General features: G+C 54.1%; 1 protein-coding gene across 5 annotated transcripts in view; it reads right to left on the bottom strand.

The window, feature by feature from the left end:
* Positions 1 to 7531, bottom strand: part of SPEG (striated muscle enriched protein kinase) — a 58397-nt gene extending 50866 nt beyond the window's left edge. For 4 of the 5 annotated variants that reach the window (XM_052657584.1, XM_052657601.1, XM_052657609.1 and 1 more), the window contains exon 1: positions 7005 to 7531. In XM_052657584.1, the coding sequence (XP_052513544.1) occupies positions 7005 to 7392 (388 nt within the window). In that variant the 5' untranslated portion in view covers positions 7393 to 7531. The remainder of the gene's footprint in view (positions 1 to 7004) is intronic. The other variant, XM_052657617.1, reaches the window with a different exon arrangement.
* Between the last annotated feature and the right edge of the window lie 6648 nt (positions 7532 to 14179).

Raw genomic sequence — 14179 nt, 5'->3', positions numbered from 1 at the left:
AGGAGCCCCGGAAGATGGAAGGCTCCCGAGTGGGGGGCTGGGGGAGCCAGCCAGGGGCACGGAGGGGTTGGACAGAGGCGAGAGGTGGTACAGAAGCCCGTGGGCGCTCCACGCCAGGGCGGCTGCGGGGGCCTCCCCGGGGGTCGCGGCGATCGCGGGTGCTGGGGGTTGGGGGGGCGGGGGCTCTGCCCTTGGGCGCGGGGAGGGGCCTGACGTAGGCCGGGGAGCCCCCTGGAGCGCGCCCTGCTCGCCGCCTTGTCCGCCGGGGTGGGGCAGGCTCGGCTCCGGCGCCCCCTCCCCCGGGCCCCGCCGCGGCGACCCGCCCTCCCTCCGGGGCGCCCAGCCCTTCCTGCCCCCTCCCGGCGCCGCCCGCCCCCGGAGCCCTCACCTGGAAACGCTTCTTCACCCACAGCTTCTTCATGGCGGGGGAGGGGGCCGGGCCGGCGGCCGGGCGAGGAGGGGACGGGCGGGGGCGGGGCGGAGTCGGAGGCGGGGCCGGGGGCGAGGCGGGGAGCGGGCGGGGGACGGCGCCGGTGGCGGAAGGAGCCTCGGGGCCGCCGGAGCCCGGGCGGGGGGAAGGCGGCGGCGGCGGCGGCGGCTGCGACCGGAGCCCGCTCTTCCCCCGCCAGCCCGCAACCCCCCAGGAGCCCCTTCCCTCGCCGGCTGCCCTGCGTCCCCGGGGGCGGCAATCACCTGCCTTGCGGCTCCCCCACCCCGCATCGGCCTCCTGGGTCCTGGGCACATGGGGAAACTGAGGCACAGAAAAGGGTGCACTGGCCCCTAGGAGAGTTCGGGCCACTCGCTCATTGGCCGCCGAGCGCGGCGTCCACACCACCTTCGCCCGCCTCCCGCTGGGCCGCTCCAGAAGGTCAGCCGCATCTCCACTGGCTCACTCCACAAACATGCGCGCGCGTCCGCCTTGCCAGGCAGTACCCGACACATCGCAGAGCCGCGGCACCGGGCGGGGGCGCCCGGATCATACACAGGGCACGGGTCCTCCTAGAGACCTGGACCCAGAACGCGAACCCCCTCAGGCTTCTCAGGAAGGTCAAAGAAGGCCCTCAAGTTCCCTGATTGTAGGTCCTCTGTCCCTGCACCCTGGCGCGCACACACACACACACACACACACACACACACACACACACACACACACGAGCTAAGGTGCCCAGAAATTTTCCTGTTATTCACAAATATAACCCAACTCTCATTCATGGGTGAGCACACATCAAATTTTCTTTATCCTCCTGGCATTTGGCACCATGCATATTTTGCTTGCACAAAACACTACCCCTCCCCCCCCACACACACAATCATTATAACTAAGTTTCCTAAACATTTATTAAGTGTCAGGCACTTTATCAGGGCTTCCCTGGTTGCTCAGATGGTAAAGAATCTGCCTGCAATGCAGGAGAACTGAGTTCCATCCCTGGGTCAGAAGATCCCCTGGAGAAGGGAATAGCAACCCACTTCAGTATTCTTGCCTGGGAAACCCGGTGGACAGAGGAGACTGGAGGGCTACAGTCCATAGGGTTGCAAAGAGTCAGACAGACTGAGCAACTTCAGGCACTTTATAAAGGTTACCTCACTGACAACTCTGTGAGTTTGAAACTCTGAAGAACATGTAACTGACTCCATTTAATCAACAAGTGACTAAGGCTCAGACAAGTCCTATCATTTAGCCAAAGCCACACAGGTTCTGTGCCTCCACGATTGCCCAGATCCAAATTCCCACCCCAATACACACAAGTAGTGCCAATCCTGGTTGCTGAGATGTGACTACAAAGTCATTATCATTAACACTGACAGCATGCTTAGTATGTACCGAGCAATGGCCTAGGCACTTTATATGAATAAACTCAATATGTACACAGGCACAGAGAGGTTACTTGCCCAAGGCCACAGAGCCTGTAGTTGGCAGCCAGGGATTCTCACCCAGGCACCATGACTGAGTTACTGACCACCATGCCATAAAACCTCATATACTGATTGGTTAGGAGGACCCCTAAGTTTTTTTCTTTAAAGCATGGGTTCAAAATAAATACTGAGCCAACTGATGAGTTTTGTTCAGCCTGTACAATATTTTAAGTTGGGCAAGCCTGCTCAAATTCAACTGCTGACAAGACCACCTCTCTCCTTTTCAGTTTCTACTTGGCTCCTGAAGTTGTTTGAGTTTTATGGCTCTTTAAAGTTTTAGGTCATATCTTGTACGTTCTGAGTGCCTGCAGGTGGTCCTGTTACCCAGACCCCCAGAAGCAGAGGTTGCACCTACAGACACACACACAGGACATGCAATGAGAAGGGGACACGTGTATGTCTTTATCAATTCCAGTCGGAGGACTCTGGACACACATAGGCGATTTCCCTGCCCACCCCCAAACACACCCACTCACAGATGGGGGAGCTGAGTGAGGAGAGGGGGTAACTTGAGCCCCTGTTCCCCAGGAGAATCCGAGGGGCTGGCACATTCCGTAGCAAAAATAACCAATGGGCAGCAGGCGTGAGTGACGGGACAGCTGGGCTGAAGAGGGGCCCATGAGACTCGGTTCCTGCTCTGGGCTCGCGCTGCTCACCCACACAGGCCAGTCTGGAGCATACTCTCAGGGTGGGCCTCCCCAAGCTGGCCCCTGAACGCCCCATTTTCTTCCAAGGTTGGGCAGCTGGGCCGCCCTGCCATTTCTCCAAACCAGACTTCCAACTTCTGCCCCACGTGTCCCCTTAACCAGAGAAAAGCCATGCCTCATCTCTCACAAAGAGCCTCCATTGAGCCAGACACCCACACCCCACTCTTTGCTGCCTTGTTCTCATCTTCTCCCTTCCTTCCTCCTGTTCACCCTGCTCTGATTTTCTGACATACTATATAATTTTCATATAGTTATGATTATTGCATGCATAATATGTTCCCTCCCTGGAATGTCATCTCTAAGAGGACAGGGATTTTGGTCTTCCCCCCCTCCCCTGACTTATAAATCTCAAGCACCTAACATAGTGATGGGCACTCGGTGGGCACTCCATACATGTGGCACAGGGGAGGGGGCACAGAGCTGTTGGTAGTGAGGATGGGGGTGGGGGGATGGGGACTAAGAATCTTGCTGGAGCAGGTCATTCTCCAGCCTTCCTCCCATCTCTGTTCTGACCCAGACTTTTCTAGAAACTGGAGACGTGACCATCTTGTTTCCACCCAGGATCTTCCTGGGAGGGCTACCCTCGCTTTAGGAAAGTTGTCTTGTGTGGGCTTTGGCTGACTTAACAGCCTCTCTAGTCTCTTTCTTCCCTTCCATGGCTCCTCACTGCTCCTGATCTGGCCCCCTAGGACTTGGCATGAAAGGAGGGGGCCACTCTCCATACCCATTCCCAACTCCATGCTGGTTTCCTCCCGGCTTTTCTTCCACACTGTCCACATTCTAGGTGTAAAAGATGATACTGCACCGTCTAGCTCCAGGCAGCTCCTGCTGGAGTCCCCAACCTTTCTCTTGCTAAATTGGCCTTCCTTACTTCTCTCTAATCTCTCCTCTCCATGCCTTCAAGTCCCCTGCATGTTTTACTACCATCTGTTGACCTCTGGCCGTTCTGATTCGCACCAGGGTCCCCCAGGCCCTGGCTATGAGACTTCTGACTGCCAAACACCGTGAGCATTGTCAGCTTGCGCCTTCCCTTGGCTGTGCTCTCTCCTCCTTAACCCCCACCCTTCAGTATAGGCCTCCCTCTCCAGTCACACATGCCCCAAGCTTTGACGGTGGTGCTTGCCCTGATTACTTGACTGGCACATAGCTTCTCAGCCCATCCAAATGGGAGCCTGATGTTTTGACAGAGAAGAATGCCTGCCTATTTTGGAGACAGCAGAGGCTAGGGAGAGAGTGGAGATGCTGGCAGGGGGATACTTGGGGATACCGACAGAGGGATAGTTCCGATGCTAGATCCTGGCCTCAGTCTTCCCACTCTTCTCTTTCTGAGGACAGGCACTGTGGACCTAGACTCAGATCTGGGTCTGCCACCTCACTCACCAGGTGACGTTGGGTAAATTCCCTCTTTGAACACCAGTTTTCTTTTATGTATAATGGTCATAACAGTAACCTGGAACTTAGAAAACTAAATACTGAAATGAGATAGGTGCTTTACACATGTTAAATACAAGTATCCTGCATCTCTGCTATCTTCACTATTCCTAGTCTTTCCTCATTGTCTTCTCAAGGCCCCAGCTTCCCCAACCATGCCAATATCCCTCTATCCCTGAGCTAACATCTTGGGCTTCAGAAGTGCCAGGAACCTTAGCATCACCCCGTCTTGCCGAGCCAGATGGCAGTCCCAGCCAGGAAACTGCCTGCTTCCCTCTGCAGCCAGGTCCTGGCTGGACTTCCTCGAGAACCCTGAAGTCCTCCTGCATTGATCCCAACCAAGAAAGTTTTCCATGAGGAAGTCTGAGCAACGCTGAGCTGCTTGCCCAACTGATCTTGACGGAGACCTCTCACTGGGCAGGGACTGGTGGAGGGTGGGCAGTAGGAAGAGAAGGAAGCCAGACTCAGCCAACATTACCAAAGCAAAGCCCCTCCCTCGCCAATCAGGTGGGAGGGGCATAGTAGTCAAGCATGTGGTTCTTGGCAGTGGGACAGACCCAGGCTTCCATCCTTGCCTTGCCATCTCCTATCAGTACAACCAAGATGCTTCATTTAATCCCTCTGGGCCTCAGGTTCCCTAGGGTTGCTGTGGGACTTAAATGATATATCAAAGGGTACGATAGCATATTGCCTGCCACACAGCAGCATAGTGGCTATTCATACTATTAAAAATTGCTACTAAGAATTATTACCAATGAATCATAATTGCAAAGCTGCTATTGGGGCAAAGCTCCTACCAGTATGAAAAGTTCTCAGATGTGACTTGCTGCAGCCCAACCCTCTTCCTGTTTTGACATGAGTGACAAAAGGTCTCCAATCCAGTCCCCCAGCACCCAGGATCCTTTCCTCACCCCAGCCTTTCAAACATGCTGTTCCATTAGAGCAGCCTGCAGACCGGCCTCCTGGCCTCTGGCTAGGTATGTCCAGCCAGGGCTCAGATCTGCTGACCCTGCCACCTGGATTCCAGAGGGGCTGGGGGGGCTCTAGCATCCTGTCACTCTTCCCACTCTGGGGGACCAGGGCAGGCAACGAGGTTCTCATCTTCAGAAAGGCTCTCCATACGACAAACAGCTCCTTCTCCCTTTTCTTGCTCCTCCCTCCAGAACTTAAGAGGTAAAAAAGCCCCCAGAGCCCAAACTCAGAGAACTGGGTTCTGAGATCTGGGATGGGCATAACTAGCTGTTTGTCTTTAAGCAGACAGCTAGTCGTGACCTCCCCCTCTGCTCTGGACCACAGCATCCTCACCCTTAAAGCTGCAGCCTGTGGACCTGCAGTTCTCTGTGGTCCTTTCTGACTCTAAACAAACATAATGATACCAGGATCCTTCTCAGCACTTCTCTTTGTCCCATATCTCTCTCCTCCAAGTTGTGTTCACATCAACTTATCGATTGTGCCTTTATTTATGTTCTGTTTTCAGCCCCCTTTGCCCCTGAACAAAGGCCCTCAAGGAGTCCCATCTTCCCCCAGCTCAGAGTTCTGCCAGGATGAGCCCCAGCCCCAACCCCAGAGTGAGTGCGAGGAAAGCCTGTACCTGGCCAGGTGTGAAGCCAACCAAGACAAGCCAGCCTTGGCCCTTTCGATCATTGAAGAGGAAGGTGGGCAGGGCAGAGCTAGGGAGAGAGTGGAGATGCTGGCAGAGGGAGGCTGAGCCTCCTCTCCAGCTCCCGCAGCTGCACCCTGCAGCCTTCTTTACCCTCCAGCTGCTGAGTTCCTTCAAGATGCTGGAGCTGTGCAGCTTGCTATACCCGGGGAGCATGGTATGCCTTCTCCTCAGCCCCTCAGCAGTCCCCCTACATGACACTATCCAGCCAGAGTGAGAATTCCCTCTTGAAAATGTCCAGGACAAACTCATGATCTCCAAGCTCTTTGCCATCTCCCCCAGTTGCAGCTTTCTTCCTCAGAATTCTATTTCTTAAGACTCAGTCTGCTGAGATTCTGTCTTCAGCCTAGAGAAGAACTGGTTTAGGGGCTGAGGAAGTCAAAAAGGAAGCCTAAAACACTGACCCAAGGAGATTTGGCCCTGGCCTGCACCCACACCAGCCCCAGCAGGACCCTGAGCACAGGGCCCAGTCTTATGCCCCTTCCCTTCCACCTAGGACCATCACCCACTCCTTCACAGATACAAGCAGGGCCATTCCCCCTTCCATGCCCTCTGAACCTGGGGGAGACAAGGCCCATGCACTTCCCATACCAATTCCACAAGCCCCTCATCTGCTGGCACCACCAGACCCCTGCACTGCCCGCCCGTGCACATGCACACGGCGGGCTTGCGTGTGGATTCTCAGGCACTCCCCTCCATATGTGCTGGGAACCCCCAGCCCAGGCTCTACCTCCTGCTGCTCTGCACTCTATCCTGCTGCTCTGCACCCTATCCTACTTGTCCACCCACTGGCCCCTTCCAGCCTAGGGCTGACCACACCAACCTGCCCTGGCAATGGACTATGAGGAGTTCTGACCCATCCCCTCAACACCACAGCCAGACCAGGGGAGCCCGCCTCCTCCTTCAGACATGCAGGCATGTCTGAAGAGGCAGATTCCGAGTCTAAATTATCAGAGCTGGTGAAAACAGTTTCCCCAGGAGGCCCCTCTCTACAGGGAAATTAGGAGGGTTCCCACTATGCAGTGCTCAGAGAGGCCTGAGTGGGGCTCAGGCTTGGCTTACCAAACGCTGACCCTTAACCTCTGACCTTCCTGTGGGGAGCCTCTCTACCTTGACACCCGCTTTCCCTGCACTTTCCTCTTGACGGGCACTCCTGGGTCAGCACATCTGAGAAGCCAGAGCACCCAGGAAAAGGCTGGATGAGCAGATGCCTCCACCGAGCGGCGGCCAGGGTAACCTTCTCTACCTATGAGCACCCCCTCCCCCCGGCTTGGCCCCCACCGCCGCATTACCTCCGACCTCCAGCACGGTGAGAACCGCCTCGCAGGAGGCCTGGCCCCGCTCGTTCTGGGCCCTGCAGCTGTACACGCCGGCATCCCGCGGCCCGCAGCTCCGCAGCCACAGGCAGCTGGGCTCGGGGGCCGGCGGGGGCAAGCGCTGCCCATCCCGGAACCAGCTGAGGCTGGGCTGGGGCGTCCCGCTCACTACCACCCGCAGCCGCACGTCGCTGCCCGCAGACACCGCCGCGTCCTTCAGGGGCCGCAGGAAGACCGGCGCCCCGGCCACCGCGGCCGCCGCCCCTCCGCCGGCCCCCACTTTGGCCCTCTTCGGGGGCACCCCGGGGCTGGGGGGTGCCCTCGTGCCCGCGTCCTCGCCTCGCGTGCCCCGGGCTTTCTGCATGGCCTCTGCGAGTTGAGCTGGGGAGACACCGGAACTGGACGGCCACGGGGGCACCCGGGGGATGTTGCCCTGGGAGATGAGCCCTGGGGGGCCGGCGCCCTGCCTTCCTGCCGCCCGCCCGCCTTCGGCCTGTGCTACCCAGAAGGTCACCGGGGCGGCCGCGGTTGCGCCTCGGGGGCTATTTTTAGGCCCCCCGGCTCGGGTTGCGAGGGAGCAGTGGAGGGAGGGGGCAGCAGAGGAGGGGACTTGGACTCTGCTCTGCTTCTTCTCCCTCCTTTAGGAGTCCCCGTCGCCCCCACCCCCTTGGCTTATACGGGTCCCTGAGGCCTTTTCCAAGCCCCCTACCCTGTGGTGTGCCCCGCCCCCTAGCCACCCACTCATGGAGTCGGGTTACCCTTGGGCTAAATCCCATTTCCCTTCCTCCCTCCTCCTGGGTCTCTGATTCCCAGCCCCACGCGGCTGGAGGAGAGAGAGAGAGAAGGTCCCGGGTGAGACCTCTGAGAGGCAGATGGGCAAGCAGGCCCAAGTGGAGGTGAGCAGAGGCTGGGCAAGAGGGACCAGTGGCTTCCCCCAGCCTCCATGACAGCCGTGGTGAACAGTAAGACCTGGAGCAGGGAGTCAGGTGGACCAGCCCCCAGCTAGTCCCTGCCCTTACTTGCTGGGTGACATCAAACCTCTCTCAACCTCCACATCTTCATTTGTAAGAACTGAGTCGTTGTACAGAGTTGCAACAGGCAGAGAAGAGTGGGAAGGTCGTTCCAGGCAGAGGGAACAGCGTGACCAAAATCAGAGCATGATGAAAGTAGATGATGTGTGCCAAGAATGAGAGGAGTCTGGGGAATTCTTTGGCGGTCCAGTGGTTAGAACTCACACTTTGATTGCCAAGCGCACAGGGTTTGAGCTATGGTAGGGGAAGGAAGATCTCACAGGCCACCCAGCGAAGCCAAAAGGAGAATCAGAGGAGCCTGCAAGGATTGAACCGCAGTGGGTGAGTCCTGACAGGAGGACCTTTGCTCCCTAAGGTCTCTATCCTGATGGCCCTGGGGTGGGGGGTGGGGGGACGCGAGTAGGGCACTGCAGGGCATTAAGCAGTAGGATAATATGGTCAGAACTGTTTTTTAGAAGGATCCCTCTGGCAGCCACAGTGGGGAGGGTGGATTTGAGATGGAAGACTTGGGAGCCCGTTAGAACCTGTGGTTCTTAAAGTATTGTGTACTGTGCTGGGTCGCTTCCATCGTGTCTGACTCTTTGCAACCCCATGGCCTGCCAGGCTCCCCTGTCCATGGGCCTCTGTTAAAAGCACAGCTTTCCGAGCTCCACTCCCAGAGGGCTCCATTCCTGGGAGGGCCCCAGAATTGGCCCAGTGACTCTGATGCACCTGAGAGCTGTACTTTGAGAAACGTCAAGCGAAGACATTATTGCTTTTAAAAGTCTAAGTGAGACTTATATGATGAGACGATCTGTGTCTTAACTCTGGTGGTAGTCGTGTGAGTCTACACATGTAATAAAATTTCATAAAACCAAATACCTGCGCGCGCGCACACACATACACACACACACATACACACACACACACATGAGTGCACAAACTGATAAAATCTGAAGAAGATGGTGGACTGTATCAATGGCAGTTTCCTGGCTGTGATACTGTACTAGAGTTATCTAAGATGTTACCATTCTAGGAAACCAGGTAAATGATACACAGGGTCTCTCTGTACTGTTTCTTATAACTGCATGTGAATCTACAACGATCTCAAAATAAAAAGCTTTAAAAAAGTTTAGGTGAGAGAACCAGATCTGACCTTGAGCCCTGAGGGATGAAGCCTGGGAAAAGCAGGGAGGAGCTGGGAGTCATTAGATGGAGAAAGTTACCCTTTTCCCTCCCTGCCAACCCTCCCCACCCCCACTGTCATTCTGGGAGGCTCAAGAAAGTGTGCTTGTGTCTATGTGTACATGGAGAGGGCAGAGAAGAAACCATGTAAACACTGGATTATGTCTACAGGGATGAGAGCCTTGAGGAATGAAATCTCTGGCTTTAGTTTACGTACATTAACGCTTACTTTTCATGATGTGCAGTTCTGCTGGTTTTGACAAATGCGGACGACTGTGCACCTGGTTCCCCAGGACCGTACAGAACAGTCTCATCACCCTAAAGATGGGCCTGAGCGTCTCCTTCATAGTCAACCACACCCCCTCCACCAACTCAGACACCCACAGATGTTGAATTCTCAAACGTAAATTGAATTCTATAAAGTAAAAATGGGGAGGTGGGGAAGACATTGTAAGCACATGGAACACCAAGACTAAAAGAAAGATTTGAGACTATTTTTTAAAAACCAATAACCCAAAACTTTCTAGCACTATGCCTCAACAATTTGCATGGAATGTAGTAGGTGGTCTGCAAATAAACATCGGCTGGTTGGTTGAATAAATTAACTCTGTGATCTTGATCAAGTTATTTAACATCTCTCAGCCTCAGTTTCCTCAACTATAAATTGGAGTAGCCCAACTCAGGGTTTATTCATTCATTCAACAAACATTTTTTTAGTTCCTCCTGTGTGCCCAGCACTGTGCTGGCCTCTAGAGAAATAGCAGCGAACAAAACAGACAAAGGAGACCTCCCTGGTGATCCAGTCATTGGGAATCTGCCTGCCAATGCAGGGGACATGGGTTTGATCCCTAGTCCAGGAAGATTTCCATTTGCCGAAGGGCAGCGAATGCCATGCCACAACTTCCAGAGCCTGTGCTCTCTAGCCCGAGTTCCTAAACAAGGGAAGCCGCCACAAGGAAAAGCCCAGGCACCACAAGAGAGTAGCCCCTACTCGCCTCAATCAGAGAAAGACTGCCTGCACACAGCAACAAAGACCCAGCGCAGCCAAAAATAAATAAACAAATTTTAAAAAAGAAACAGAGGGTTCCTACCCCCGTGTTGCTTATACTCAAGGAAGGAGACAACTATAGAGAAACAAATTATAAAGATCAGTAGAAGATGAGGGGGTACTTCCCAGGTGGCACTACTGGTAAAGGATCCACCTGCCAATGCAGGAGGCTCAGGAAACGGGTTCGATCCCTGGGTCAGAAAGATCCCCTGGAGGAGGAAATGGCAACCTATTCCAGTATTGTTGCCTGGAGAATCCTATGGACAGAGAAACCTGGTGGGCTACAGTCCACAGCATCACAAAGGGTTGGACACAACTGAAGTGACTTCACACACACACGGGAGATGGGAGTGTGATGGGGGCTTGCACTTTGGAACAGAGTGGTAGGAATTGGCCTCACCAGGAATTGTTGAGCCAATCTTGAAGGGGTGAGGAGGCAAATGGAGCAGAAGTCTGGGCAGGACTGCTCCAGGAAGCATATGCCCTGTAGGCTCCAGAAGAGCAGGGCTGGGGAGAGTGTTGGGGAGCTAGAGGGACATGAGGTCAGACAGGCAGCGGGGGCCAGATGGCCTAGCATCTTGTAGGCCATGACCCTTTTATTCCTAGTGAAATGAGAAGCCATCTCAGAGGATTCTGAGCCGAGGAATTACATGATCTGACTTAGGTTGTTGTGATGGCTTTAAATTATTATATTAAATATTAAAACAAATATTAACTATTTAAAAGGGCCTGGCACAGAGCCTGGAACGTGGCTTGTTCTCTCCTGGTTGAATGACCATAATGGGGGCTTTCGCTGAGGTGTGGGGAGGAGTGTGCGGGCCTGGGTCGGGAGGGCACAGGCCCTGGCAAGTCGCGGGCGCCCTCTCCTGGCGGAGCCCGCACTGGCTGTAACGCCGGAAGCCCTCCAGCCCTCGCCAGGGCCCTCACCTAGAGCAGCTGGCTGCAAGGCGCTCATCTGTCCCTCAGAACGGCCCCACCGTGCCCCGCGGCCTGGCGCCCAGCTGGTGTGTGCTGCCAGTCTGCCCTGCTTTGCAATCACAAGCCTGTGGTGTCATGGAAAGAAATCTGCTCTCTGGAGGCCAAGGAGCAGGGGCCCCTGTCCTCCTCTGCCAATGATACGCTGTGTGACCTTGGCAGTTCACCCGTCTCTCTGGGCCGTGGGAGATTCCTCCAAGTCATAATGAGGCACCATGTGCCTGGCACATGGCAAAAGCTCACTGTTTGATGAATCAGTGAATGAAGTGGGGACCTTCAACCTTTCTGGTAAATATTTAATTTAGAGAAAAGTAAATAAAAGTGCCCAGTGGGTATTCATTCAACAAGTATTTAAATATTTGATGGGCACCTTCTATGGACAAAGCCCACTTCCAGGCACCAAGAGTAGTGAATAAAATGAATGAAAACCTTGCCCTTGGTTAGCTGACATTTTAGGTGTTGAAGCAAAGGCCAGTGATTTGCATATGAGTCCTGGGCAGGCTGGTGGTCAGAGGAGGAGTGCGAGAAGTGGTGAGTGAGTGGAATGCTTTGTCTCCAGGCGCAGGGGTGGCGGGATAGCCAGAGACAGACAGGATAGGAAAGGGCCTGCTGAGACGTCAGTTCTTGGCTTATGGACATATTTGCTTCCACAATCCTTCCCACTCCACCTGCTCAGGTGGGGTCTGAGTTGGTCTGGAACTGCTCCAATGGTGGGAAGCTGGTCAGCCCTCTGAACCCTCTTATTTCTCAGTGTTCAGACGCCAGTTCCCAAGGAGTAGGAGAGGCTTAGCCATGGAGGGGACGGGGTGTACATGTGCGTGGGTGCACACTGAAGATCTGGGTGTATGGGTATGACCACCAGAGACCCAGATCTTTTTCAGTTTATTTTTGTCCATTCTCTGGGATCAGGCCACATGCATCTCCTCTGCCCCAGATTCCTAGGTCACGGTCCAACCCCCAGGGAGACAGACAAATCAGAGGGCTTAGAACCAGAAGCTCCATTCCAGGAAGGCTTGACTCAGACCATGCTTTCCCCTGGGCCTCCTCCCTTCTCTGAAGACAGGTGGGTAGCCATCACAGAGACAAATGTGTGTGAGAAGGAAGGGCTTTCTGACCTTCAGAGCTGTCCCAGCAAGAAGTGGCCCCTGAAGAGGCAGTGTATTCTTAGACCCAAGAGACATTCAAGCGTAGCCTTAGGACAGCTAGTCAAGATGTGGGACTGCCTGGGGGTCAAGTCATGGCCTGGGGGCCTTTGAGATCCGGGTCTGCCAGTCTTAAAGAGTCCTCCACTTCCTCCTTCTAGTGACCAGTCTACACCTAAACCTTTTTTGGGAAGGTAGGGAAGCCCCTAAGCCTTTCTCTGACCTCATGTCCCTTTATCCTTTGTGCGGTAGGTGAATGCTCGGAACTCATTCAGAGGGAAGAGCAAGCTGAGAGACTCCGGAGGTTACTCACAGATACACAAACACCACCACGCCCACATGGGCCCACCTCACCCAGGAGTCTCTCTCACACAGAGGAGCTCAGATTCCAGGGCCCCTCATAGGCCCAGGATAAGAAGGCGCTGCCCTCCTCTATCCCAGTGTGCACAGGAAATGCCCCTGCTCATTTCTGTTGGGGGTCCACAACGGGTTGATTAGGGGGGCTGTTCTGGGGCCTGCAGGGTTCACTCTGTTGGAGGATTGTGGGGAAAGGAAGGGAGGGGGGAGACATGGGGTTTTAGCCCCAGATGCTCCCAGGGCAAGATGAAGGATAGCATACCTTGAAGAAGAGGGTCCTTCCTGGAGCCCTGGAGGGAGGGACCACACAAGTTACGGGTTGGGGTGGGGGGGCCTGGCAACTCATGAGCCAGGGCTGCATCCAACAAGGGAGAGAAAGAGACACCAGAAAGGTTTTTGGAAGCTTCTGGAAAAAGCCAGTTAGGAACAACGTATTAAGGACTTTAGGACTAAAGCTCTATTGGATTTATTTCCCTTACAAACTGTCCAAATTTATCATGTCTGTGATCTCTACCCTCTTCCCGCTTCTAAAGGGTAACCTCTTAAATCTGAGGAGTGGCTGGAAGACAGAGACCTACATGGATCCATCAAGCTTCCTAAATCTCTAATCCACCTGGAATTTATTTTTTGGAAGGAGTGAAAAGACAGATTTCACTGCTGCCCCTGTCCATGTCTACCATGCCCAGAACTGAATAATTAAGGTTTCCCCACAGAAACCTTTAAGATATCTGTGTTAATGTTTTATTTTATGATTTTTTTTTCCATATGTCCTACATTCCCTATCTTCCCAAATTCTCCCGAAATTTCCCTTTGGTATTTTAATTAAGATTGTATTACACTGAAATTATAAGCTAACATAGGATGACTTGACATCTTTTTTAGAGCAGTGAGTCTTCTTTTCCAAGGATGAGATAGAGCTTTCTGTTTTTCTTAACAAGGTCATTTTTCCTGAATTGGCCTTGGAGCTTCGAAGATCCAGGTTTAGTGCGAAGAGGGTGTAAGCTACCTTAGGCAAGGACCACAGGAGCCCTACTTCAGAGCAGTGCGTGGGGGCAGTCCTGGTAATGGGGCATAACAAGAGGTATGTGTGAGTCCCCAGCAAAAGCCCCCTCCCTCATATGCTACATACATACAGCCAGGCTGCAAGGCTCTGGGAACAGAAGGGGTGGCAGGCCCTGGGGGACAGTCTGGCTGGGTAGGAAGGCAGCACACAGTTCACCTCAAGAAGCGATACAAGGAATTTCCTGGTGGTCTAGTGGTTAGGACTCCATGCTTCCCTTGCAAGGGCACAGGTTCAATCCCTGGTCAGGTAACTAAGATCTCGCATGTTGTGTTATGTGGCCAAAAAATATTTAAAAAAGAAAAAAAAAAAAGAGGTAGTGCGACAGGGCTCTCTCAGAGAAGACCTGGCAGTCAAAACAGCAGGGGCCGTGC

The sequence above is a fragment of the Budorcas taxicolor genome, chromosome 2 (assembly GCF_023091745.1).
Source record: "Budorcas taxicolor isolate Tak-1 chromosome 2, Takin1.1, whole genome shotgun sequence".
NCBI lineage: Eukaryota > Metazoa > Chordata > Mammalia > Artiodactyla > Bovidae > Budorcas > Budorcas taxicolor.
Note: the sequence above shows the minus strand (reverse complement) of the source record. Positions and strands in the feature narration are given on the sequence as shown.